At 45.9% G+C, this 27,264-nt stretch overlaps 1 protein-coding gene across 2 annotated transcripts; it reads left to right on the forward strand.

The window, feature by feature from the left end:
- Nucleotides 1–13,325: 13,325 nt before the first annotated feature.
- Nucleotides 13,326–20,083, forward strand: DUSP26 (dual specificity phosphatase 26). 2 transcript variants are annotated; one of them, XM_006078998.4, is made up of 5 exons: nt 13,326–13,626; nt 13,966–14,097; nt 15,784–16,076; nt 18,011–18,225; nt 19,260–20,083. In XM_006078998.4, the coding sequence occupies exons 2-5, from the start codon at nt 14,053–14,055 to the stop codon at nt 19,457–19,459; spliced, it is 753 nt and encodes a 250-aa protein (XP_006079060.1). In that variant the 5' UTR covers nt 13,326–13,626; nt 13,966–14,052; the 3' UTR covers nt 19,460–20,083. The 2 variants fall into 2 exon arrangements, with proteins under 2 accessions (XP_006079060.1, XP_006079059.1); XM_006078997.4 differs by lacking the exon at nt 13,966–14,097 and having other exon boundaries at nt 13,328–13,626.
- The last annotated feature ends 7,181 nt before the right edge of the window (nt 20,084–27,264 follow it).

Genomic DNA, 27,264 nt, shown 5'->3' on the forward strand with positions numbered 1-27,264 from the left:
GTTTCTTTACCCTCTCCCAGATTTTCTGAGGCAACCCAACTACAAGTCTCCTGATCTGTGATGCCCTAGGTCACACATTTGTCAGATCATACATTCTGATTCTTGGTTCAGAAAATGTGGTCCCCATGGAAGACCTCCTTCAGTGATTCCTAAATCTGTTTGTGCTTCTTTGTGCCCACTTAAATGAGAGAAGACACACACACACATACACATGAAACATAAATAAAGGAATCAATGAACCGATCAATTCTCTACAGGTTCAATGCCTGGATGGGAGGGGAGTTTGGGGGAGAATAGATACATGTATATGTCTGGCTCAGTCCCTTTGCTATCCACCTGAAACTATCCCAACATTGTTTATTGGCTATACTCCAATATAAAATGAAAAGTTAATTTTAAAATAAATTAGTTCTGTATGGGGGACGGGTAAGTACCTGCTTGACTCAGGGTGGAATAATAATGATGTCTACTTGCTGAGCGCTTACTGTGAATGGATGCTAAGTAAGTGCTTTGCTGAGCTTTATCTCATTCAATCCTTACAACCAGAAAGTCACAGTATAAATGAGCAAACTGAGACTTAGAAACTTTGAACTTGTCCACATCCCTGAGGCAGAAAGCCAGGATGCACCCCGGGTATCTGAGGCCAACGGAAGCCCCTGGTCTCCCTTTGTAAATATGCTTTTGGCCCTGGTGGGATGATTGTGGGGGAGTCTGGAAAAGGCTTCTTGTGCCTCACGATTCAACTTGAAAATAACCCCTTCAAAACCTGTGGGTAGAGACCAACTTTGGTCCAGGGAGCATATATGGGGTTAAGGGGACTCGGACAGTTTTAGTCAAAAACATTGCTTTAAAACATTAAGATTGAAAAAAAAAAAAAAACTTTTAAAACATCTGTTAAGTCTTTGGTTTTTTGTTAATCTATTACATTCAGAGGGGTGAATTGTTATTTCATATATATGTTTGAAATAATGCTGAGTGGCATCTTTAAAAACAGAACCCCTTCGATTTGCATCTCACTGTGCGTGTATGTGTTTGTCTGTGGGTGGTATCTGTGTGGTATCTGTGAGCCTCATAATAGCTCTATGAGGTCAACAGAGATTGAAGGCGATACTCACCTGCACCCACAGGTCAGGAACTAAGGCTCCACAGGATTAAGTGATTTGCACAGACAGCAGGAAAAGCCCTTCGAATTGGAACCAGTATTCAAACCCTGCATCCCTTTATTTACTCCTGCTCGACTATACTCTGAAAGGCCCCACTGGACACAGAACCTTTCCTTCCGTCATTAGGAACAAGTCCTTGATGCCAGCTGAACTGGAAGGAAGTGACTCAGTGTGAATCGCTGAGCTTTCTAGAGGGCCAAAGGCCAGTCTGCTTCCCTCTCACCGATTTTCACACCTTCCTCTTTTTGCCAACCCCCTTTTCCTCCTCTGTTCCCCCCAGTTGCCCCAATTGCTTTTAAACCATTTGGGAGAGTCCATATATGGCTGCCTTCCAAGGTCTACACAGAAGCTGTAGCCACCTGGGCATGTTCCCAAGCAGAACATTCTATGTACATAAGTTATACCAAGGTAGGTGTGGGGAGAAGAGAAAAACCAGGTTCATTTTTCTCAACTGCATAAGGGAAGCGCTGAGGTTTCATGACCTCCTTCAGCTGTTCATCCAACACAGTCTATTGCAAAATGTCTTGTCTTCCTAGAAAAAACAGCTGAATTTTCCCTTTGAGTGACAACACAAGAATATCGTGATCCATCTAACAATAGCTAACATTTATTCAAAGCTTGCCACATGCCAGATACTGTTTTAATTTCTTTACAGACATGAATTCGTTCATCATTATCAACTCATTCCCTCAATTATTTTGCAATGCTGTGAAACAGCCATGCCCAAGAGGCTGTTGAAGTATGGGGGACAATTTGTTTCTGCCTTTTAATTCTCGGATTTGTCCCTTTTCCTGTATCTCCGTTTAAGTTATTAAGTAGCACCACTCTAGAGTTCTGATTTGCTTTTTTTTAATTCCCTGTGGCTTTAGAAGTATATGCCAATCATATTGGAATTATATCCAGAGAAAGGTAACTTGCTTGATAAAGGCATAAAAGTAAATATATTAACAGTAATGCAGGTTCAGTTCAGTTCAGTTCAGTTGCTCAGTCGTGTCCGACTCTTTGCAACCCCATGAATTGCAGCACGTCAGGCCTCCCTGTCCATCACCAACTCCCAGAGTCCCCCCAAACTCACGTCCATAGAGTCAGTGATGCCATCCAGCCATCTCATTCTCTGTTGTCCCCTTCTCCTCCGGCCCCGAATCCCTCCCAGCATCAGAGTCTTTTCCAATGAGTCAACTCTTTGCATGAGGTGGCCAAAGTACTGGAGTTTCAGCTTTAGCATCAGTCCTTCCAATGAACACCCAGGGCTGATCTCCTTCAGAATGGACTGGTTGGATCTCCTTGCAGTCCAAGGGACTCTCAAGAGTCTTCTCCAACACCACAGTTCAAAAGCATCAATTCTTCGGTGCTCAGCCTTCTTCACAGTCCAACTCTCACATCCATACATGACCACTGAAAAAACCACAGCCATGACCAGATGGACCTTTGTTGGCAAGGTAATGTCTCTGCTTTTGAATATGCTATCTAGGTTGGTCATAACTTTCCTTCCAAGGAGTAAGCATCTTTTAATTTCATGGCTGCAATCACCATCTGCAGTGATCTTGGAGCCCAAAAATTAAAGTCTGACACTGTTTCTCCACTGTTTCCCCATCTATTTCCCATGAAGTGATGGGACCAGATGCCATGATCTTAGTTTTCTGAATGTTGAGATTTAAGCCAACTTTTTCACTCTCCTCTTTCACTTTCATCAAGAGGTACCTAGACAAAAATATACTCAGTATAACTATTTCATTTGTTTTAGGCACCAGAGCCCTTATTTTTAACTTTTTTTGTAGAAATAATTTCAAATTTATAGAAAACTTACAAGAATAGTATAAAAAAATTTTTATACATGCTTCATCAAGGTTTCACTAATTCTAGCTGGAATTCCCAGTGAATTCACTGAATATAACTTCTCAGGATCACTGGTAAAGACTGTAGCATTATAAGTATGTAGTCTGTCATACAGTAAACCTCCCAACTTTCCTCCCCCCATGGATAATTAAGATTCAGCTAAATTAATTTCTGTTATCTTTCCCGAACCTGCCATCAGAAGTACAGAAATCATTAAAAATGTCACTGAGATGATCAACGTGATGTACCATAGAAGTTAACTTTTAGGCCATTTTAGGTGGAAGAAAATTAATCCTGGCTTAAAACTATACTATTCACTTATTCATTACAAGTATTTATTGCTGGCAACATTTGGTAACAGACACACATGCTTAGAAGTCCCTTTTTACCTACTTCTATGCTGTAATATGGAAGCACATAGTAAGCACATCCTTGACCTCATCAAGGACGGAGGATTCTTCAATAAACTGAAAGAAAAAAAAAAACCTCTGAATTTCCCTCCGATCTTCCCTCCTGCAGCCAAATTACAGATCATTTAAGATTTTTTTTTTCAGTGATTATACTTCATCTCTGGAATCTGTGTTGCTAAAATGAGTAAAGAAGATTGACAGGTAAGCATTGTACCCTGCACACAACAGACTTTCAATGTTCAAGCTAATACTGAATTAAACACCGGGCTGATATAAATTAATGCTGATTTAAACACCAGGAGGGTTTGACCACTGGTGAGAAAAATGTCAAGATGATCCTCCTCATTGTGTCTCTCAACCACATTCCCCTTCATTCAGCCCAGCACTGGGCACAGCTTTTAAATTTGTATGTATTCATTTATTCATTCAATATTTAGATCGCCAGTCTATTTTCAGAGTGTGGGACTAACAAATACAAAGTACTCTACATAAAATAGATAAGCAATAAGGATTTACTATGTAGCACAGGAAATTATATCCAATATCTTATAATAACCTATAATGGGATATAATCTGCAAAAAGCATTTTTTTAATTTTAAATTGAAACAGAAAAAGAAAACCACTGTGTTGTGACAATAGATGATGATTTGAGTACATACTAAAATCATACCATCCTATCCAGCTGAAAATACATTAAAATGTTTAATAAAATTATACTTGAAAAGTATAGTGTCATTCCTAATGTGTTATGATTTACACAGTGCCATGTATGAATATTCTTGTCAAAATGTTTAAAGACTATCTGCAGCTTCTGACAGAATTCTAAGTTTATAGAAAATATAGGAATAAAGGAAAAATTCGAATGATACTATGATAAAACCAAGTCTAGTATGTGGGACATCCTTTAAGACAATTGTGACCCTATGGACCGTAGCCCACCAGGCTCCTCTGTCCATGGGATTTCCCAGGCAAGAATACTGGAATGGGTTGCCACACACTCCTCCAGGGGATCTTCCTGTCCCAGGGATCAAACCCTCCTCTCCTGCATTGCAGGCAGATTCTTTACTGCTGAGCCAAAGGGAAGCCCAAAGAGCATAATAAACAAAAGGAATCCATGAACCTTAGTTGGGCCACTAGTTAAACAAATAAGCTATTAAAATTTCTCCTTAGTTGGAGAAAATTGAATATAGACTGTGTATTAAAAGATATTAAAATAGCATCAAACTCACCAGGTCTCATAATAGCACTGTGGTTATATGTGAAAGTGTCCTTACTTTTAGAGGATATATGCTAAAGTATCTGAGTTGAAAGTATTTTGCAGGTCTGTAAATTAGCAATATAAATGTAAACATATGATTATCCATAAATACTTTATATATTATCTACATAACTATATATAATAGGAACAGGAAATAAAACACATACATATTTATATAAATATATGTTTATAATATATACATACAAAAACAAGTAGAAAAGGTAGAAGTGGCAATATGGTCACAACTGTTCGATTTAAATGGTGGATGAATAGTATTATTTCATTGTAGTTCTCTTTCTTTCTTGTTTTTAATGAGTAAGTTGCCCAAGACCACAACTGATAACAGACAGACTGCTGCTGCTGCTAAGTCACTGGGATTGAAACTAAGACAGCACGCTTCCTTTTTCTTTATTTTTTAACAATACTATTTTATTTAATTTATTTTTTGGCCATGACACGTGGCATGTGGGATATTAGTTCCCCCACCAGGGATCGAACCCAGGTCCCTTGAAGTGGAAGTGTGGAGTCTTAACCACTGGACTGCCAGGGAAGTCCCTCATTTTCAAATGTCTGCAGTTTTTTCAGCATAAAATGTTGATGAGAAAAATAGAAAGGGAAACCTCGACCTACCAGAAACTAGAAGGGTGGCACAAAGTAGCTGAAACAGAAGGTCCCATGGGGGTACCGAGACAAGATTTGGACCCCACGAGCTGAGTTTTCAGCATCTGAGCAGAGACAAGAGCTGAGAGAGAGGCGTGGTAGAGAGCCAGGAGCGGGGAGTAAACTTCCTACAGATAAACAGAACCCACCACCTCATGTCTGAAGCCAGAGTGATCCCCTGACCCCTGGCTATTGCCATCAACAGGAGGATCCACACAAGACAAGAGCCCTGAGTTCTCATAACACGTTGGTCCTGGACTCAGATGTGAACTGTCTTCTGAAAACAAAACCCTAAGACAGCGTTTTGGCTCAACTGAACTAAGCTACCATTCCACAGTTCGATGAGCTAAAACCCACTGTCCAGGATTTGTAATAATGTCAGAAGAATATTCATTGCAGCACTATTTATGGTAAAAAAGAGATTGAAAACCAACCATATGTCCATCAACAGACTGTTGATTGAATATCCTGTGGTATCACTACACAGTAAAATGAGGTTATATTTTAAAAGGGAGCCATAATATAACCTAAATATTAGAAAAGATATTCCATCACTTCTGCTGTATTCTATGTACTTTGGAGAGAGTCACTAAGTCCAGTCTACACTGAATGGCTCAGGAAGATCTCCTGGAAAAGGGAATGTCAACCCACTCCAGTATTCTTGCCTGGAGAATCCCATGGACAGAAGAGCCTGAAGGGCTACAGCCCATGGGGTCGCAAAGAGTCAGACACGACTGAACAACTAACAGTTACTCTAATAAGCAATAAATTCAGTTTTGGGAAACCAAGAAGTTATTCGGATACTAATTTGGAAGCCAGCATTCTATAAGGACAAAGAGAAAAAGTTAAAGCCAAAAAAGAGAAAGGGCAGATTACAGTAAAGGAATGGCAAGAACACTTTGGCAAAAAAGACTTTTCATCAGCAAAAATACATGCTGAAAGACAATAAAGTAATATCTTTAATGTGCTGAAGAAACATAATTGGGAACCTAAATTTCTAAAGTCAAGCAAAATATCATTTACAAATCAAGGCAAATTAGAAATTTTTTGACATTCAAGCACTTAGAAATTTACTACTAACCATCTCTTACAAAAAGAACTACTAAACGAGAAACAACAACAAAAAAAGAATCTAGAAAAGATGAACAGGATAAAGAAGCAAGAGTTGGCAAAAGAATTAAATATGCTGGTAAATCTAGATAAATATTGCATGTGAAAAAAACTAGAATATCAATCATTTTTTGTGTGTTTTCAAAAGCCAGCTGGTATTCCCAGTTAAAGATAGCATATTAAAAACAAGCATTTAATTCTGCTTCTTCCTGAAACCCTACAAAATTGATAGTTGAAAGATTTCTTTAAAGACAAAAAAAAAAAAAAAAACATAAAACCCACCAGAATGAAAAGAACAGGAACTATTTCAGCAATGACAAAATATTGGATGCTGAAGAGCAGAAGGCAAGTCTGTTGGGGAATATTGGTGATCAATCTGATTTACACATCAGAGCAACCAAAAGGCCAAGGAACAGCAACTCCATATAGCTCTGGAAGATGAATTAAAAGCATAGAATGGATTGGAAGTCTTTTTAAGTTAAACTCCACAGACCTCGTATCACTGAAGTCCAGGCAACTGTGCCTTCCCAGAAGAAGTCAAGCTTATTCTTTAAAGTAAAACAGAGGGTCTCTTGACTACGCAGGTATCAGGCACATTTGAGCATGGCGGTAGCATACTAAGAATGGATGATGCCCAGGAAACAGGGGATCCAGTTCCCAGCATGGAGTAAAAGGAGATCAGTCCCAGAGGAACAGCCCTTCCCTAGTGTTGAGAGCAGCCTAACCAGATGGGGATCCACCAGAAGTCTCCAGAAGACACTTATGGGACTTCCCTGGGGGCACAGTGGTTAAGGATCCACCTGCCAAAACAGGGGGGACAGGGGTTTGATCCCTGGCCCGGGAAGATCCCACATGCTGCAGAGCAGCTAAGCCCCTGAGCCACAGTTACTGAAGCCCAAGTGCCTAGAGCCTGTGTTCTCCAACAAGAGAAGCCTCCGCAATGAGAAGCCCTCACACCACACTGCTCAGCCACATCTAGAGGAAGCCTGCAGGCAGCAACCAAGACCCAGCATGGTCAAAACTAAAATTAAATAAATGATTTTAAAAAGAAGAAAAGACTTATGGAAACAAATAATACTGAGAAAATAACTGATATGCTTACTGACCAGAAATTTAGGCACTTGGCGAAAAGTATGGAGCCAAACTAGTGAGATATCCATTAAAAATTAAGCAACAAAACAAAAAAATAATTATTAACTGAAGGGAAAACAAAGTGATGCAATAAAAAAAAGCAATCATAGCAGACAATGTGGTTCAACTGTGAATAATGATTATTTAGTTCTAATATCTTAACTACTGATTATTTATATAACAAAATTATGATATAACTATATATATAAAAGTGCATAAAGAGAGAATGTGTGTGTGTATATATATACACATATATATCTTGAGGAAATGAAATAGCAGAGAAATAAACCCTCAGCATACATAGTGAGAAATTAATAGATAATGCCTAAAACTGGAAAATCAAGAAATAGCAATATAAACATAATGAGAGATACAAAAAATTTAATACTTGAAATTGTTCAGTGTGTTTTCATTAGGATATGGATGGCGGACAATAAACAGGAGGTTGCTATTTTTGTATAAGTATTGCAGAGTGTGTTGATTCTTTAAATTACGTGCCTTATGTGATTGATGACTAAAACAAACAAATGTTTTAAAGCTGTATTCAAAGTAGTGGATAATAATAATAAAGAAGATAGGAGAGAAAATGTTTCTAAGGGAAATTAAAATCAAAATCCTTGTGTTATTCAGGGAGGGCATAAAAGTACCAATTAAATTTAGACATTAACTTTCAAATCCACTGAGCTCAATAAAGTGGATAATGAACACTAGATAAATTTGCCCAAAGAAAGAAAAGGGGTAAAGAAGAAAGAGAAAGCACAAGAGTTAGAAAACACAAAGTAAGATGGTGGAAATCATTTTTTAAATACTATAAATATATAAACAAACAAAAAATTAAAAATAATACAAGACACAATAAATATAAAAAGTCATTGATTAAAATACAGTTTAATTTTTAATCTAGCTAAAGACAGTTTATGAGTTAAACTCAAACAGAAGAATTATATGTAAAGACATATTATTCCAAAAAAGATAGATTTTTTTTAACTCTTAGAGAAACTGCTTATTGACTAAAACATTTTAAAAATAAAAACAATGAATTTTTAAAACCCTGTGAACTTTGTGTACCTAATAATACAGACTGATACTATACCCCTATAAAACTGACAGAATTAGAAAAAGAAATTAAGAAACCCACAAATATGTGGTGGAAAATTATAGTAAATTATTTTTTTACTAAAAATTCCCTCCCTCAAAAGCTGGTAAAGGGGCTTCCCTGATGGTCCAGTGGTTAAGACTCTTGCCTTCCAATACAGGGGACATGGGTTCAATCCCTAGTGGGGGAAGTAAGGTCCCACATGCCTTGGGGTGAGGCCAAAAATTAAAAAAACAAAGCAGCTGGTAAAAACAAGAGAGAAAATTAAGAATTTAGAATATTTAAAAGCTTATATAGAAAGGAAATAAAGAAACCTGTAACCCCAAGCAGAGATTGAATATTCTTTTCAAGCACTAGTGGGACATTCACTTCCAGCAAGAAAGTCTGGACTGATTTCACAGAACTGACACTTTAAATTAATTCACACTGATGGTAGAAAACGCAGGAAATGTAGACAGTTTAAAGTGCAAGACAAAAGTTATCTATAGTCTCACTCTGAGTTCAACTCTTTCACTATTTGGCATATTTCCTTTCAGTCTTTTTCGAAATGTGCTTTTATACATGCTTTTCTTTTTCCTTCTTTTCTTGGTAATAGTGATGTTTACTGTGTATTCCTTTTATATCGTTTTGTTCGCAAGTAACTTTTCACTTTCATGCATTGGAGAAGGAAATGGCAACCCACTCCAGTGTTTTGCCTGGAGAATCCCACGGACGGGGAAGCCTGGTGGGCTTTCGTCTATGGGGTCGCACAGAGTCGGACACGACTTTAGTGACTTAGCAGTAGCAGCAATGATACCGTAATTTACCGCTCTAGGACCTACCAGTCTCCCCAGAGTTTCTTTTCATCACAAAATCAGGCTAATGGAAAGCACATCCACTCTTCGGGATAAATGTGTGGTTCTTAGAAAAAGGGACTATTCATACTGATAAGGTGTGTCCACCTCTAGGTAAGTCAGCGAACCGGGCTACAGAACACTTTGGTGGACCGATGGAGAAGGAAGATTTTACAGTTGAAGCAAAAACCAGATTCTCACGATCCCTAAAGGACCTGCTTACTAGCCCTGCTCCCCAGTTCAGAGCCAGCAGCAGCCCCGGGGCGGGGGAAACCAGCGGGTTCATCCCTGGTTGACGCCTGGGAGAACCGACACGCAGATCACACGCAGGGACCTGGGGAAGACGGGGTGCCAGATGGGGGCGGAGGAAGATGCCGAAGCAGGAAGGGGGCTGGGAGGATGGAGATCTGGAAGAATAAGCCAGCATCATCCGTATGGGGCATCCTCAAAGCCAGCATCCATACGGGGCATCTTTCCTCCATTCCGTTCTTTGCCCCGCCTCCCCTCACCACACCCCCATCGCTAAATGCAGTCATACCTGTCGGTGCTCTGTGGCCTGAACCTGTCCACGAAAGGGGCCGTTTAAACCTGCAGCCGAGCTCGGGGTGGACCAGCCGGGGACCGACAGGCGTGGCAGTGCGGAGGGCGTGATTGGGGGAAGCCAGGTCCGTCTCGACCTGCATTTCTCTACTTACGGCAAAGGATTACAGGGCGTCGGGTGACCCCCCGGGGGACTAAAGGCCGCCTCCCCCACCCTCCAAAGCCTGCAGAGCCTGCCACCCGGGAGCCACGCCCTCTGAGGGACCAGTGGGGGTGGGGTGCTTGAGAATGCCTTGCTCTGGCTTCCAGCGGGTAATTCCTGTAAGTTCTGCTACATTCTTGGCACAAAATAGGGCTTGATACACTAACTATTGGGCTTCCCAAATGGCCCTAGTGGTAAAGAACCTGCCCGCAAAGCGGGAGACTTGCTCTCTGTCCCTAAGTAGGGAAGATCCCCTGGAGGAAGGCATGGCAACCCACTCCAGTTGTCTTGCCTGGAAAATCCCATGGACAGAGGAGCCTGGTGGGTTTCACAGTCCACGGGGTCGCAAAGAGTCAGACACGACTGAAATGACAGCATGCACGCACGCTATTACCATGATTTTTCCTTATGCTACAGTGCTTTGAGGCCCAGGTTTTGGTTTTAAACAATTCTAGGTTTAAAACCATGCCCAGATTCCAATGATTAGCTATTTGGCTGCTTCGGAAGGGGTTTACCACCACAAAACCTATTTCCTCAACTAGGAAATGGAATTAATAATATCTACGTTATGGGATTAAATTAGCTAACAGATGGAAAGCATTTAACCCAGTAGCACAGAGTCCATAGTTAAACCGTAGCAGTTAGAACTACCGTTTAACATGTATTTCCTAGTCTTGCCTGTTTTTCCTCCTCTTTGCTCATACTGAACTCTTTCTCCCTCTTTCTATGTAACTATTTTTTTAGAAGAAGTATTTCTTTAGAAACCACTTGGAAATCTATTCCTATCTGCCTTTTTTAAAAAATCATCTCTGTTCTTTTCATCCCAGTGTGGTGAATCCATTCATAACTTCTAATAATGGGAACAGACATATAAATAAATGTAGCAAATCATGAAGTTACTAGCCCATATGCCCTTTGCTAGAAGTCATTATGAGTGCAAAGAAGGAAAAGAACAAATCAAAGTAGATCAAGAAAGGCTTTGTAGAAGAAGTGACACTTCAACCTCATCTTGAAATATAAAATTTTGGAATCAGATAGTCCTGGGATTGAACCCCTGTTCTGGCACTAATTAGCTGTGGGTGAGTTAACTAATCTGGCCAAGTATCAGTCTCCTCCTGTATTCTATGAAGATAATAACACCCACCTCAAAGGGAAGTGGGATTAAATGAGTTCATAAATGTGGGAATCCAAGGAATTGATGATAATAAGTTATTGATACATGCTTATTCTCTTTCCTTCTGCTCATTACCTGTCGAATCCTCTCCATTACCTTCTTACTAACTCTTTCTTCCATTCTCCCTCCCTCTCCATCTTTAGTTCAGCTGGGTGTCACCTGGAAACATAATAAGCCTTCTAAGAAGTTACCAAGAAAAGTATGAAACCACTTGAGTTGTAGCTTGACCCCATCCTCATGAAGATCTTGATCTATGGACAATTTCTATGTAACAATGGTTACATCTGGCCAAATTGTCTATAGTATGCTTTAAAGCATATTTTCCCAGCTTTCTGAGAAAAGTACAATGCAGGGTTGAAAGATTTAGATCTCAACTAAAGACTGAAATGAAGTTTATCATCTACAACATCTTCTCAACCTACCAACCCTAAAGTCTCCGTCACTTCTAATGAGGTTAGTGTATGACATATGCTCTTTAACAGTTTGATTCAGAACCATTTCTTCTTTTTATGTTTTTGTCAGTACCACGTGGCATATGGGATCTTAGTTCCCCAACTGAGTGATTGAACTCATACCCCCTGCATTGGACATGCGGAGTCTTAACAACTGGACCACCAGGGAAGTCCCCTGTGACCATTCTTTACCAAAGTTTTCCTGAATTGACAAATCTCAATTTCCCAGGAGAGTTTTTGTTTTCAGTGATGAAGATTTCATTTCTTCATGTAAACTTCCATACAAAGAAGGCACAAGGAAAAGGAAGAGGAATTGCATTTGCTTCTCTAGAGCAGCAAAGACTGGGTGGAAGGGGAATTACCGGCATCCCCATGATGGAGCTGACCTGGGGACTGTGTCACTTTCTCCGATTCAGATTTCAAAGCCTGATCTACTCTCCCTTTAGGAATGGAGTCTGTCCTGGTTTCAGCTACAGTAGATATACCATCTACTCATCCCCAGCCAAGTCCAGCCTGACCTTGTCTTCTTCCTGCCTTCCTCCCACCAGGCAGCTCTCCTGGAGGCTGACTCTTTTTAAAGCATCACCTGATACCATTCATTACTGTCCCCACCCCACCCCCATCACACAGTGAGCCAGGCGCTGGGGACCACAACATAGTCCTTGCCTTCGAAGTGTTTACAATCAGGGGAGTCAACAAGGTACTTAGGGTAGAAAAGCAAGTGAAGGTAAGTATCACCAAAAAGCAACATGTGAATTTCTTCAGGAGCAGAGGAAAAGGAAATTCACAAGGAGCTGGGCTGCTGAAAATGGCTTCCTGATAAAAAAGCCAGGGTGCTGAACTGGTGGTTCAGTAGTTAAGACTCCACATTCCCAATGCAGAGGGACTAGGTTCCATCCTGGTCGGGGAACTAGATCCCACATGCTGCAACTAAGACCCGGAGCAGCCAGATAAAGAAGAAATCCACTGTGCCTTCTCTATTGAGTGTGTGTTGGGGGGTGGGGAAAGCAGGTGGATGAAGGGGCTGACACTTGTTCAGAAAGCCCTTAAGGACTTGAACTTCCCAGGCAGGCACCCAGGCTGGGACCTTCGCTCTGGCAATGCCTAGGGAGTGCCCTGGGCAAATTACTTAGCCTCTGGATGCCTCCATCTCCTCCTCCCTAAAATGGGTACAATAACAATATCCTCTCCTCCCTCAGAGACTTTGATGAAGATAAAATGAGTTAAGATATGTGAAACACAGGGTACACCGTGCTTAGTAAATACGAATCAGGGTTAAGGACAAGAGTTATTTGTGCCACAGTGTTCTGGCGCAGGAGACATGTACAAGTGAGTGGGCATCGTCCTGGAGTCTGTGTAATTAATGCTGCCTGGGGAGGAGCGTGTGTGCTCAAGACACCGTCTGGGACGCCTTACATAATGTTAGCTTTAGGCAGAGTGCCTGTCATTGGCGCAGCTCCGAAAATACACATACACACGAGCATGCCCGCGAGGCGGGGCCGCAGGGGGTGCGGGCTGCGTGGCCCACGCCGCCTGTCCGCTCGGGCCCCTGGGTGCGAGACCGGGTCCCTGCGTGTCGCCGACACACGCGCACACACCGACACCAGCCCCGCTTCGACGTGCGTGTCATGGCTTAAAAATAGATGCTAATCCGTCAACCGGTCTGCCAAGCCAGACCGAGGCGGCGGCGGAGTCATGGCCGTGGGGCTGCCTGCGCCTGCGATCCGCCTCCGGGACTGAGACCCGCGCCGCCTCCCGAGGTAGCGGGGCCGCGGCGGGTGGGCGAGGCGCCGGAGATCCGGGCTGGGGGGCGCCGGGCGGGGGACGGGGGGCGCTTAAAAGGGGCCTGGGAGCCCGCCGGTGGGGCCCTGCCGGGGCTCCCTCCCTCCGCGCCTGGCTGTCTGGGTTGGCGAGGGCTGGGCGACAGCCATGAACCTGTTACAACCACGGCAGAGGGAGGGGGGCAGGGCCGCGGACCGGGGCCCCCAAAAGCTGGCGGATGGGGTTGGAGCGTGTCCAGGGACGGAATGGGGAGAAAGCGAGTGCCACGGAGCTCCCGCTACACCTAGGCTCCTTCCCGCTTTCTTTCCACCATTCAGCATCACACAGGCAGCAGCATTCTGTTCCCAGAAAAGGTTGTTTGGGAGCCAAGTGGTGAGGTCTTTAGGCCTGCGGAGCGAAAGTAGATGATGATAATGGTGATGCTGATGATGAAGATGTCGATCCTGATGGTAATGACAGTCATAGCGGTGGTGGCGATGGTCATGGTGGTGATAGTGCTGATGGAGGTAGCCGTGATTGCTATAGTGTTCTCTTTCTACACTCCTTCTGATCAGCCATTGGGGGAAAAAAAAATCTCTTCCTAAACAACCCCTCAACACCCTAAGATCCAGCCTCTCCTCGCCAGTCCTGATCCTAAGACCCCTGGTTCTTATGCCTTGTGAGTGCTGGAGCTCTCCTGGCCCTCGGGGGACAGGGGGATTGGGGAAAACAGGGCCCCTGTTGAGACTGTGGGGGAGGGGTTGGGGGGGATGGGGGGGAGGGGTTGGGGGGGATGGGGGGGCAAGGTGAAGATGGCCTCTCACTGGGGACCTTGCCTTGAGTCCTTGGGGCAGAAGACAGGAAAAGGAGTGGGAGGGGAATTCTTCAGAGCAGCCCACCTTTGCTGAGGGCCAGGATCACCATGCAGAGAAGGAGGAGGAGGAGGAGGGGTAGAAGAGGAGATAAGAGGCGCTGAAGTAGGGGACTGTTGCTACAATCCCCCCTGCCTGTAGCTCCCAGGGCAAGTCTCAAAGCATGGCCCTTCCCAGCTCCACAGCTCAATGCGTGGTCCCCACTGTTCACAGAGAGTCAGGCACGTCTTCTCAGGCCCCTCACTGAGGACCCCCGTGTGCTAAATAGGGTCACTTGATTGCACCAGCAACACAGGCGCTAATCCACACTCTGAGACCCTGGGCCAGGCAGGAGCCCCCATTTCTTCCCTTTCCTCCCTCCTCCAGCCCCTCACCCTCTGCCTCTCCCCATCCACACACCCACACCCACACACGCGCGCACACACACAAACACACACACAGTACTCCAGCCCTGCCTGGACCCAGGGAGATGAGGTTTAATCAGTGATAGCCTGTCACGCTAACCAAGGGAGGCTGCTTTGCCTGTGGCGCACAGATAACTGGCGCTTCCTTCCATGAACCTGGGTCTTCAGCGAGTGTTTTTCAGAAACTTCAGCTTCCTCTTTACTACTCTTCCCCACGCGCCCCATCCCCCCAGCTGGACTTCCCAGAGCAGCTGAGGGCTGAGGCGGCGGGAGGGCAGGAAGGGGTTAAAGCAGCCCATCTCCACCCCGCCCCCACCCTACCCTGAGGCCGGAGGGGCTGTGTCACGGCCCCAGCTGCTGCTGCCTTCAGGCCAACTCCTTCTGGATGGATCCAGAATCTCCCCCCAAACTCCCCTCCCAGCTCCCCAGCCTGTCTGTCTGCAGCCCCAGACAGATGAGACCCAGACGCGGGCTGGCAAGGCTACCAGCACTGGGCCCTGCCACCCAGATGCCAAATGTGTGTGTGTGTGTGTGTGTGTGTGTGTGTGTGTGTGTGTGTGTTGAGTGTGTGTATGTGTTGACTGTGTGTGCGGAGTGGGGGCGGGGTGGTGGAGCAGACGCCCAGCAGCTGGGCCGCTGCCTCGGCCCGTAAACAAGAACATGTGACGCTCCCACCTCCTTGCCTGGAGCCAAAGAACAGGGCGACAGGAGCTGCTGCCGCTCAAAGGAGACGACCGTCCAGAGCGCCCGCCCCGCCCAGGGCCAGACTTCACCGTCCTCCTCCAGAACCTTCTCCCCGGGGGCGGGGGCGGGGGCGGGAAGGGACCCCGCCGCTACGAACGCGCTCAGGCGTCATTCACACCCCTGCCTCTGCCGGCAGCTGCCACCTGGACACCCGCCCCGCCTCACCTCGCGCACCCCGGGGGCTGCCAGGCCTCCTGCCGCCTCTAAGATGTGTCCCGGCAACTGGCTCTGGGCTTCGGTGACATTCATGGCCCGCTTCTCCCGGAGCGGCTCGAGGTCTCCAGTCCGCGTGAGAGGCGCCCTGGAGGAGCCGCCCGCCGTCCAGCACCCCTTCCTCAACGTCTTCGAGTTGGAGAGGCTGCTCTACACCGGCAAGACCGCCTGTAACCACGCCGACGAGGTCTGGCCAGGCCTCTACCTCGGAGACCAGTAGGTACCGGGCAGACTGGGGCCACGGCTGTGTGTGTGCGCGTGTGAGTGTGTGTGCAAGAAGAAAGGAGAAGGGTGGCAGAGAGGCGTGGAGTTGTGCTGTTGGTTCCATATTGAGGATGGAAGGGAGGGGGTACATGGGTAGAGTGGAGGCTGGAGGGTTGGGGAGGGTGGACAGGATTACGTGTATGCTAAATCACATCAGTCGAGTTGGACTTTTTGCGACCCCATGGACTGTAGACCTCCAGGCTCCTCTGTCCATGGGATTCTCCAGGCAAGAATGCTGGAGTGGGTTGCCATGCCCTCCTCCAGGGAATCTTCCCAGCCCAAGAATCGAACCCACATCTCTTAGGTAGGACAGGATTACTGATAGACCCAATTCTGGACAGACAGGCTCTGTTCAAGTAATCATGTCATTCATTTAGCACAATGCATTAGCATTTTCATATGCCAATGCTATGGGCTGGACATCATAGATGACTTATCTGACCTTCCATCTTTGTGCCCTGAGAAAAAGCTATCACTTGAGCCAGGAACAGTGGGTGGTAAGACAAGGGGTGCCCCAGGTGACATTAATGGTTAAGAACCTGCCTGACAATGCAAAAGATGGAAGAGACATGGGTTTGATCCCTGGGTCGGGAAGATCCCCTGGAGGAGGGCATGGCAGCCCACTTCAGTATTCTTTCCTGGAGAAGCCCATGGACAGAGGAGCCCGGTGGGTTACAGTCCACAGGGTCACAAAGAGTCGGACTGAAGTGACCGACTTAGCACATACAACAAAAAGGTGGACCAAGCCAAGCCACAGAGTATGCAGAGGCTCTGCCAGATGGGGGCGACAGAGAGACGGGAGTCAACGAGAAAGGAGGCCCTATAGGTTTTTTCCAACACCTTTAGAGCCTACAAGGAGTTTTTCACAGGCTTTTTCTCTGTTAATCTTCGTGATAGCCTGGTGAGATAGGTACCACTATCCCCAGGTTACACAGGAGGAATTGGAAGCCCAGAGAAGCTGGGACTGGCCCAAGGTCCCACGGGGCATAAATAGCAGAGCCCAGGACTTAGAGGTTCAAGTTCAGGGTGCTTTCTGCCCCAGGAGTTGGCACTAGACAGGGCATTCGATATGACCCTGTTGGCATGAGTTGAGGGCTGTGAACCACGGAAACCCCTGCAGGTGACATCCGCAGGGTAACCATGGGTTTGGAGTAACTGGCAAAACACAAGAAGATTCTGGGCATCAGAGAGAGTCTAAATGGGAAAGGGACTTCCCTGGCTGTGCAGTGTTGAGGACTCCCTGCTTCCACTTCAATGTGCACAGGTTTGATCCCTGGTCGAGAAACTAAGATCCTGCAGGCCGCCTGGGACAGCCAGAAAAAAAAAAAGTTTTACAAAAATAAAGTAATGGGGGAGTGGTGAGAACCATAGCAATTCAAGGTTACCTGGTTAAACGTGAGCTGCTCCAACAAGCCGTCCAGTGTCCAGATCCTCCCTGCCACGTCCAGACCCATCCACTGACCTCCTCTCTCTACCTGAATGCCCTGGTGTGAAGAAAACCCCTCTCTCCCAAGACACCCCAATCTTTCTCCAGCTAGATTCCACCGTTGGCAGGTACTTCCTTCCACGAAGTACAAACCCTGTTGATCTTTCTCACGGATCAAGTATTCATAAAATCCTGTGGCCTCCGAGCATCTTTCAATATGTTATCAGGGCTGCAGTTTGCCCATCTCTTTGTCTTCTCTTGCCGAGGCCAAAAATCTCTCCAGGACTCCCCAGCTTTGCTCCAGGACGAGACTCAGAGTCATTGCGCATCTCAGGTCCTCAGGAAGTGAAGGGAAGGCCTGGAGCCAGTGATGTTGGCCGGGTGGTGATCAGAGTACCGACCGGGGTGTCTGGTCCCACTGCCCAGCCTCACCCCCTCTAACCTCTGCTCCTCAATGCAGGGAAATAGCCAACAACCACCGGGAGCTGCGTCGCCTAGGCATCACGCACGTCCTCAACGCCTCTCACAGCCGGTGGCGAGGGACGCCCGAAGCCTACGAGGGGCTGGGCATCCGCTACCTGGGTGTCGAGGCCCATGACTCACCGGCCTTCGACATGAGTGTCCACTTCCAGGCGGCCGCTGACTTCATCCACCGGGCGCTGAGCCAGCCAGGAGGTAGGAAGGGAGGGGAGAGAGGCGGAGGGGTGGACCCACGGACACTGATTCAGAGCAAAGCCCAGGACTCTGGGTGTGGAGAGAGAAAGAGACTTGAATGGTGTGATAAGATGCTCAGAAAAGAAAACTCGTCTCTCAACCATCTTTTCAATGCAGTCGGTAAAAAGAAGGAAATAATCCCAGATGTCGGGAGAGTGGCAAATTGCCCCTGGGCGGGAAGATTATGAGAGATATATTTTTTAATTGTTGCCTTCTTTATACATTTCTAGACTTTCTAACGATTCTTTCTTTGCCTGTCTTGCTTTAGTGATCAGAAAATATATATATATGTATTTAAGATATAAAAATATTTTATTTTTTGAAGTAAAAAGTATTTTGTTTAAAAAATATAAGATGTATTGGGACTTCCCCAGTGGCTAAGACTGCTGTTCATCGCAGCGAAAAAATAAAATATTTTTTAAAATAGGAAAAAATATATACTGATCACCCACACCCGCCCTCCCCCCAGAATGGATGGGAGCCTGAGGAAGGGCCAGGTTAGACACAAAGGATTTTCCATGGATGCACTCAGCAAGTATCAAGTGGAAACTCTACTTGGTACAAAGCTCCGTTTTGCATTAATCTTGAGTCTCTCCCTTCAAGCTCTTTTTTTTAAGCTCTATGTTATCTTTTAAATATTTATTTGTTTATTTATTTGGCTGTTCTGGGTCTTAACTGTGGCATGTGGGATCTAGTTCCCTGATCAGGTCTTGAACCGGGGCCCCCTGCTTTGGGAGCTTGGAGTCTTAGCCACTGGACCACCAGGCAAGTCCCTCTTCAAGCCCATTTTGGGTTTATGGATGCTGAACTGCTACAGGTTTTCCGTGTCTTCCCATCTGTGTGCCCCCGTTTGCCGGGATTCAGATTCTTACCATCTCCCCATCTGTGCCTCCGAGCATCTCTGCTTACCTGTCTTCCTCCTCACCTGCCCCCAGCCTCCTCCAGCCCAGCGCACGGTCCCCCAGCTGCCTCTCTCCGTTTCTCTGTGTTCACAGGGAGGATCCTGGTGCATTGCGCCGTGGGAGTGAGCCGCTCGGCCACCCTGGTGCTGGCCTACCTCATGCTGTACCACCGCCTCACCCTCGTGGAGGCCATCAAGAAAGTCAAGGACCACCGAGGCATCATCCCCAACCGGGGCTTCCTGAGGCAGCTCCTGGCCTTGGACCGCAGGCTGCGGCAGGGGCTGGAGGCGTGAGGGGTGGGGGAGGGAGGTCAGGCCGGGCCTGTGGGTCCCTGGATCCCAGCTGGACAGCAGAGGCCCAGGGGGCAGGTGGGGGGGAACTGAGTGAATCCATTCTCTCCTTAGAGGGCTGGGACATGACCCCAGACCACAGCTGCTATCTATTGCAAGGGGATGGGGAGGGGTGAGCTGGGCAGGATGACAGTCACCTAGCAGGGAGCAGGCCAGGGAGGGAGGCAGCTAGGGTCCTGGATTCCAGGCAGGGTAGTCCCAGAGATTCAAGGCCCCTTCCCCTCTTTGTGCTCAAGTGTTCCCCTCCCTCTCTGATATGGACCCGCTCTGCCCTGTGCCCCTGCGGGGACAGCAGGGAGGCGGCAGGCACGGCTGTGATGATGTCGAGTTGTGTAGGGCCAGGAGCAGAGAGACAGACGGTGATGAGATGGTGAGAAAAGCTAAGAGAGAAGCCTACAGACTTGTTACTCCAAACACGGCAGGAAGAGGTGTGGGAGGCTTGGCGCCATGCCCGTGGGTGCTGGTCGTGGCCCAAAAACGGCAGAGGTGCATGACTGCGAGTCTGTCACTGATCACTCGCTTACTGGATCCAAGTGTCTCCAGGAAAAATAAAAACGGTGAAAACGATGTGAGCCTCTTGAATCACTGACGGCTTGTCTGAGTCTGCAGCTGTCTTCCTGAGGGCAGTCCCTGGCTCCCTCCCAAGGGTCATGGGTCCCCACCAGCCCTAATGCCTCCAGTGGTTCTTAAGGGGGATCATCCCTGGTGGCTCGGACAGTAAAAAAAATCCTCCTGCAATGCAGGAGACCAGGGTTCGATCCCTGGGTCTGGAAGATCCCCTGGAGAAGGACATGGCAACCCACTCCAGTCTTCTTGCCTGGAGGATTCTATGGACAGAGGAGCCTGATGGGCTACAGTCCATGGGATCGCAAAGATTCAGACGCGACTGAGCAACTAACGTTTCCAGTTTTTAAGGGAGTTTTCTCCCAAGTCTGGTTCCACATGCCAGCTGTAAGGGATATCATGTTATTTCCATTTACGTCCACACGGGGACAGCAGAGGACCAAAAAGTCAGAGTTGCAACCTGGATTAGGACTCGGCACACTGGTATCTTCATAGCTTAAAATATGTCTCTGTTCACAAACTCCAGTGTGTAAGAAATACTGGGGTGGTCCAAAAATCCCGAACGAGCTTTTTGGCAAACGCAATATAACTTATTTTCAAAAAGGCAGCTTGCTTTCTATATCAAGTCCCCCATTCTCGTGGAAGAGCAGAATATTAATCTTAAATCAATCCCAGCCCTAAATCATGGATTGGGTTTTTGTGTCGTGCCAAGAAATTGGAGACCAGGGGAGGGGAGGTGACGTGATTGCTTCCTCTTCTAATCTTTCCAGGTTTTCCTCCGAAGAGGGTAACATAATCCCCCTAGTAAATCTAGTCCAAAAATAGAATCAATCACCAGAGCGAATAGTATGGTCTTTTTTAATATTTCAACTGCCAAACTGCCAGCCACCGCAGCCTTCTCTTTTTTTTTTTTCCCCACCACATCCTTCTTTTTAAAAGGGTGTGTTTCCCAGAAATTCCCTGGCAGTCCAGTGCTTAGGACTCTGCGCTTTCACTGACAGAAGGCACAGGTTCAATCTCTGGCCAGAAAATTAAGATTCCTGTGGCCAAAACAAACAAACAAAAATGGGTGGTGTGTTCCCAGAACATCTACATGAGTGGAAGAAGAGGATGGGATGTAAAAGGAAGTGAAAAATACAGGAGAAAAATCACTTAATATGACTAAAGCGTAGATTCTACTTCAAAGTACAGAAACTCAGAATCTCAAAGCTCAAAGTCACCTTCACAGAAGAACGATTTCCACTCTCCACAGGCATAAATAAATTGCCTTTTCAATAAATCACTTGATGATAGTTATCAAGCATTTATTTGCTTGGCCATTTTTTGTCTTTTTAACTGAAGCAAAGAGAGATTATTTTGATTTGTTTATTGACTACACTGCAAGGCAGATGGGATTTTAGTTCCCTGACCAGGGATTGAACCCATGCCCCCTGCATGGAGTCTTAACCTCTGGCCCACCCAGGAAGTCCCTTGCTTGGCCATTTCTGATGGTCGGGAATCATTACATGTTACCAGCTCTTAGTGTTAGAAAGCTCTCATTTGACACTTGCATCCCATAATCACATTACAATAGTGGGAAGATGGGGCCAAAGGATCTGACAGCTAGGACCCTAGGCCCCAGCACACAGCCATGAGGGTGTTGGTGACCCCGGCTCCTCTGCCCATGGGATTTCCCAGGCGAGAATAATGGAGTGGGTTGCCATTTCCAGGAGATCTTCCTGACAGATAGATCCAACCCAGGTTTCTTATGCCTCCTGAATTGGCAGGCAGATTCTTTACCACTAACACCACCTAGGAAGCCATATATATATATATACATATCTCCCATATATATGTATATCTATGCATATATATATCCCATATATATGTATATGTATATATATAGGTATATATGTGTGTATATATGCATATGTATATATATCTCCCATATGTATATGTATATATTATTATTATTTAACAAAAGCCATATTGTGGCTCTGGCCCAGGCACTTTTCTGTCTTTGCAGATATTAGGTCATTTAATCCTCATTAAAACTCATGTGAAGTGATTTCCTTGTCAATGTGTAGAAACAAGGAAATTGAGGTTAAGTAATTTTCCTAAGGATAAAGAATTTGCCTGCCAATGCAGGAGATGCGAGAGACATGGGTTTGATCTCTGGGCCGGGAAAATCCCCTGGAGTAGGAAGTGGCAACCCACTCCAGAATTCTTGCCTAGAAAATCCCGTGGACAGTGGAGCCCAAGGGCTCCAGGCCATGGAGGCCAGGGAGACTCAGAGAGGACTGAGGACACAATACACACAGAAAGTAAGCGGAAGAGCTCAGACTCCAGCCGGGGAGCTCTGGCCATCACACTGGTGTACGGCCCTTCACCTCCACCATTTAAGGGTATGTGTGTGTTTTGGGGGCCTACAGGGGTCAAGAGACAGAAGGGAAGGGCACAGCCCGGTGACCACACAGAATCCTTTCTCACCTCCAGGGGGGCTGAGGGGGACACAGATGGGTCTCACTCAAACCTGCCCAAAGTGAAGTCGGTCAGTCGTGTCCGACTCTGTGACTGCATGGACTGTGTAGCCTCCCAGGCTTCTCCATAAATGGGATTTTCCAGGCAAGAGTACTGGCGTGGGTTGCCATGTCCTTCTCCAGGGGATCTTCCCGACCCAGGGATTGAACCCGGGTCTCCCACATTGCAGGCAGATGCTTCACCCTCTGAGCTCCCAGGGAAGCCACCACCTGCCCAAACCAGCATTAAAAGTCCAGGCTCCTGGGACTTCCCTGGTGGTCCAGTGGCTAAGACTCCACTGTCCCCATGCAGGGGGCTTGGGTTCAATCACTGGTCAGGGAACCAAATCCCACGTGCTGCAGCTAAGGATGCTGCATGCTGAAACTTAGACCCAGCACAGCCAAAGAAAAAATATTAAAAAAAAAAATCCAGCCTCCTGCATCCAGTTCTCGCACAATGGACCCGTTGGACCCAAGCATAGAACTTGAAAATGAACAGGAATAAATGCGCTCTTGTTAGACGCAGCCTGTTCCTCTAACCGGCAGAGCCTCCTGCCCCCAGGGAACGGTGACTCAAGCCTAAGTCATCCTCCTCCCACCAGCCCCATCCAGTGTCGACTAAAACCCTTGGGGCTGGCCCCAGGGCCCTTGGCGACTCTCGGGAGAAGGAGGAATGTTTGCCGGGTCCTTCACCTTGTGACTAATCCCAGCTGAGAAGCTGCTCAGGGAGCGGCAGTGAAGAGAGAGCTTCTGTTTCTGCGCGTCACGGCAGCAGATGGAGCCAGAAAGCAGACTGGCAGCTGAAAATATCACTGCTGGAGAGGATACAGCCACACTTCACTGAAGGGCCCCCTGCAAACAGATCCCTTAGAAAAAGGAAGCTTCGTGCGCTTTTGGTAGGAATGTAAATTGGTGCTGCATTGGAAACCAGTATGGGAGAACTACTGTATGATCCAGCAATCCTACTCCTCAGTATTTACTGGGGGGAAAAAAATGAAAGCATTAATTCAAAAAGACACATGCACCCCAATGTTCATAGCAGCATTGTTTACAATAGCCAAGATATGGAGACAAACTAAATGCCCATCAACAGATAAATAGATAAAGAAGATGTGGTGTATATACCCAATAGAATGTTGTTGTTGTTTAGTTGCTAAGTCATGTTGGACTCTTTTGTGAACCCATGGACTGTAGCTTGCCAGGCTCCTCTATCCATGGGGTTTCCCAAGCAAGACTACTGGAGTGGCTTGCCATCTCCTTCTCTAGAGGATTATCCTGACCCAGGGACCAAACCCGAGTCTCCTGCATTGCAGGCAGATTCTTTACTGCTGAGCCACCAGGGAAGCCCAGTTAAAAACTCAGCCATTAAAAACTAATAAAATTTTTCCATTCACAACAACATGGATGGACTTGCAAGGTATTCTGGTAAGTGAAATAAGTCGGACAGAGACAAACACTGTATGATATCACTTACATGTGAAATCTAAAAAATAAAGCAAAATAGGGAATATAACAAAGCAGAAACGGACTCACAGATCTAGAGAGCAAATTAGTGATTACCAGTGGGGAGAGGAAAGTGGGAAGGAGCACAGTACGGCAGGGGCTAAGAGGCACAAACTACTATATATAAAATAATTAAGTTACAAGGATATATTGTATGGCACAGGGAATATAGCCAATGTTTTATTATAACTATAAATGGAATATAACCTTTAGAAATCGTGAACCCCTATGTTGTACACCTGAAACTTATATGATATTGTAAATCAACTATACCTCAACTAGAAAGAATATAGAAAAAAAAAAAAAACATATTTTAAGGAAAAGGAAGCCTGAACAGAAAAAGAGTGGGCTAGATTATGCAGAAAGATAAACCCTATTTATCATAAGTTTCTGTCCTCAGAACATTTTTTTGGAGAAGAAGAAATGAGCAAATAATGGAAAAGTTTAGGGAAGAGCCCTGTTGATTCTCTGAACCCCAGAATCTCTGAATATATTACCTCTGTGGCAAAGGGTATTTTGCACATGTAATTAAAACCAAAACCTTGGGATCCCCCTGGTGGTCCAGGGGTTAAGAACCTGCCTGCCAGTGCAGCGGATATGGGTTCGATCCCGGGTCTGGGAAGATCCCACATGCCATGAAGCAACTAAGATCTTGTGCCACAACTACTGAGCCTGTGCTCTGGAAGCCTCCAACTGCAGCAAGAGAAGTCAGAGCAACGAGAAGCCTGAGCACGAAAACTAGAGAGTAGCTTTGCTCTCCCTGCTCACCGCAACTAGAGAAAGCCTGTGGGCACCAATGAAGACCCAGCACAGTCTTTAATTACTTTTAAAAACCGCGCAGACTCACTGTGGGAAGATTCCACTGAAGTATCCAGTGAGGCCTGATCACATGAGTCCTTAAAAAGCACAGAACCTTTTCAAACTGAGCTGGGAGATTTGTTCTGAGGACCCATTGCTGTCTTTGAGGACAAGGATGGGAGCTGTGGTGTAAGGAATGTGGGCACTTCTAGAAGCTGGAATAGGCAAGAAAATGGATTCTCTCCTAGATCCTCCAGAACAGAAGGTAGCCGGCTGACAGAGCTTGATTTTAGCCTGGTGAGTCCCATGCCAGTTTTCTGGCCCACCACACTGTAAGATAATAAATGTGCATTGTTCAAGCCATGAAGTTAGCGGCAATTGGTTACAACAGCAATGGGAAACTGATCAGAGCCCCTTGACATGCTGTGAACTCCACTTGCAAATGCCAGCACTCATCTCTGATTTGGCTTAAAAATTGAGAGCTAGCAGGATTTCCTTGGTGGTCCAGTAGTTGGGACTTTGCCTTCCAGTGCAGGGGGGTGCAGGTTTGATCCTTGGTCAAGGAGCTAAGACCTCTCATGCCTGGGGGCCAAAAAAACAAAGCTTAAAACAGAAGCAGTGTTGTAACAAATTCAATAAAGGGTTCACATTAGAAAAAAAATCTGTAAGAGAAAAACTAAGAATTGGTGACACACAGAGGGAGGAAGATGTGTTGGGCAAGGGCACTGCATCACTGAGCAAAACCCACCAGCAGAGGGTATTTTGTTTTCCATGCAACTTCTCAATAACCAGGAAATGTTGCACAACATTCAGATTTCCAGTTTCTCTTAAAATGTGGAATGGCACCATAGGCCCATGTCTGCACATGGCAAGTCTGAGCAGGGGCGGTCCCAGTGGGACAAGGACAAGCCTGCCCTCCAGTCATCGCTGCCCATAGCCTTTTTCTCACACTGGATCTGCCTCCCCCCTGGAGATTGTTTGCCTCCAACCCTGGGGGTAAATCGACCTTCCATCACTGTGTCGTAACGTCTTATCCAGAAATGTAAGAAGCCTAAGAAGCCTGGGAAAGTCCACTGGCCCTCATCTTCTCCCAATCTCCACCCCACCCCAGCCATTCCTTTGGGTTTATTTCTTAAGTAGATGCCTATTTTTTAAATTTTAATTTTTTTGGAGCGTAGTTGATATACAGTGTTGTATTACCTTCAGGTGTACAGCAAAGTGAGTCAGGTATACTTATACATGTATTCATTCTTTTTTAGCTCCTTTCCTCACATAGAGCATGAGTGTACTCTTTCCAGAGTGCTGAGTCGAGTTCCCTGTGCCGTCCAATAGGTCCTTATTGGGTATCTATTTCCTATCTAGTGGTATGTGTGTGTTTATGCCAAGCTCCTGATTTATTCTTCCCTGCCACACCTTTGGTAACCATACATTTGTTTTTGATATCTGGAAGTCTGTTTCTGCTTTGTAAGTAAGTTCATTTGTATATATCTTTTAGATTTCACATATATGTGATATCATATATTATTTTTCTTTGTCTGACTCATTTCACTCCATATGATAGTCTCAAGGTCCATCCATGCTGCAAATGGAATGGTTACACTCTTATTTATTTGGCTGTGCTGGGGCTTAGTTGCGTAGCAAGCAGGATCTTTAATTGTGGTGTGAGACCTCTTAGTTGCGGTATGTGGGATCTAGTTGCCTCATCAGGGATCACACCCAGGCCCCCTGAACTGGGAGTGTGTAGTCTTGGGAGCCACTGGACCACCAGGGAAGTCCCTCATTGTTTTTTATGACTAACATTCCAGAGGTCTGTCTAGTCAAGACTATGGTTTTTTCAGTAGTCATGTATGGATTTGAGAGTTGGACTATAAAGAAAGCTGAGCACTGAAGAATTGATGCTTTTGAACTGTGGTGTTGGAGAAGACTCTTGAGAGTCCCTTGGACAGCAAGGAGATCCAACCAGTCCATCCTAAAGGAAATCAGTCCAGAACATTCATTGGAAGGACTGATGCTGAAGCTGAAACTCCAATACTTTGGCCACCTGATTCAAAGAACTGACTCATTGGGAAAGACCTTGATGCTGGGAAAGATTGAAGGCAGGAGGAGAAGGGGACGACAGAGGATGAGATGTTTGGATAGCATCACCAACTCGATGGACATGAGTTTGAGTAAACTCTGGGAGATGGTGATGGACAGGGAGGCCTGGTGTGCTGCAGTCCATGGGGTCATAAAGAGTTGGACACAACTGACCGACTGAACTGAACTGAACATTCCATTGTGTATTTGTACCACATCTTCTTTATCCACTCATCCATCAATGGACATTTAGGTTGCTTCCATGTCTTGGCTATCGTAAACAGTGCTGCAGTGAACACAGGGCTGTGT

This window comes from Bubalus bubalis, chromosome 1, assembly GCF_019923935.1.
Source record: "Bubalus bubalis isolate 160015118507 breed Murrah chromosome 1, NDDB_SH_1, whole genome shotgun sequence".
Classification (NCBI taxonomy): Eukaryota; Metazoa; Chordata; class Mammalia; order Artiodactyla; family Bovidae; genus Bubalus; species Bubalus bubalis.

Excerpts from the sequence above, each read along its gene's own strand:
- DUSP26 (XM_006078997.4), top strand. The coding sequence starts at position 13,510 with ATGCTAATCCGTCAACCGGTCTGCCAAGCCAGACCGAGGCGGCGGCGG. Across the intron at positions 16,077-18,010 it reads GGCCTCTACCTCGGAGACCA|GGAAATAGCCAACAACCACC; the intron begins GTAGGTACCGGG and ends TCCTCAATGCAG. Across the intron at positions 18,226-19,259 it reads GGCGCTGAGCCAGCCAGGAG|GGAGGATCCTGGTGCATTGC; the intron begins GTAGGAAGGGAG and ends CTGTGTTCACAG.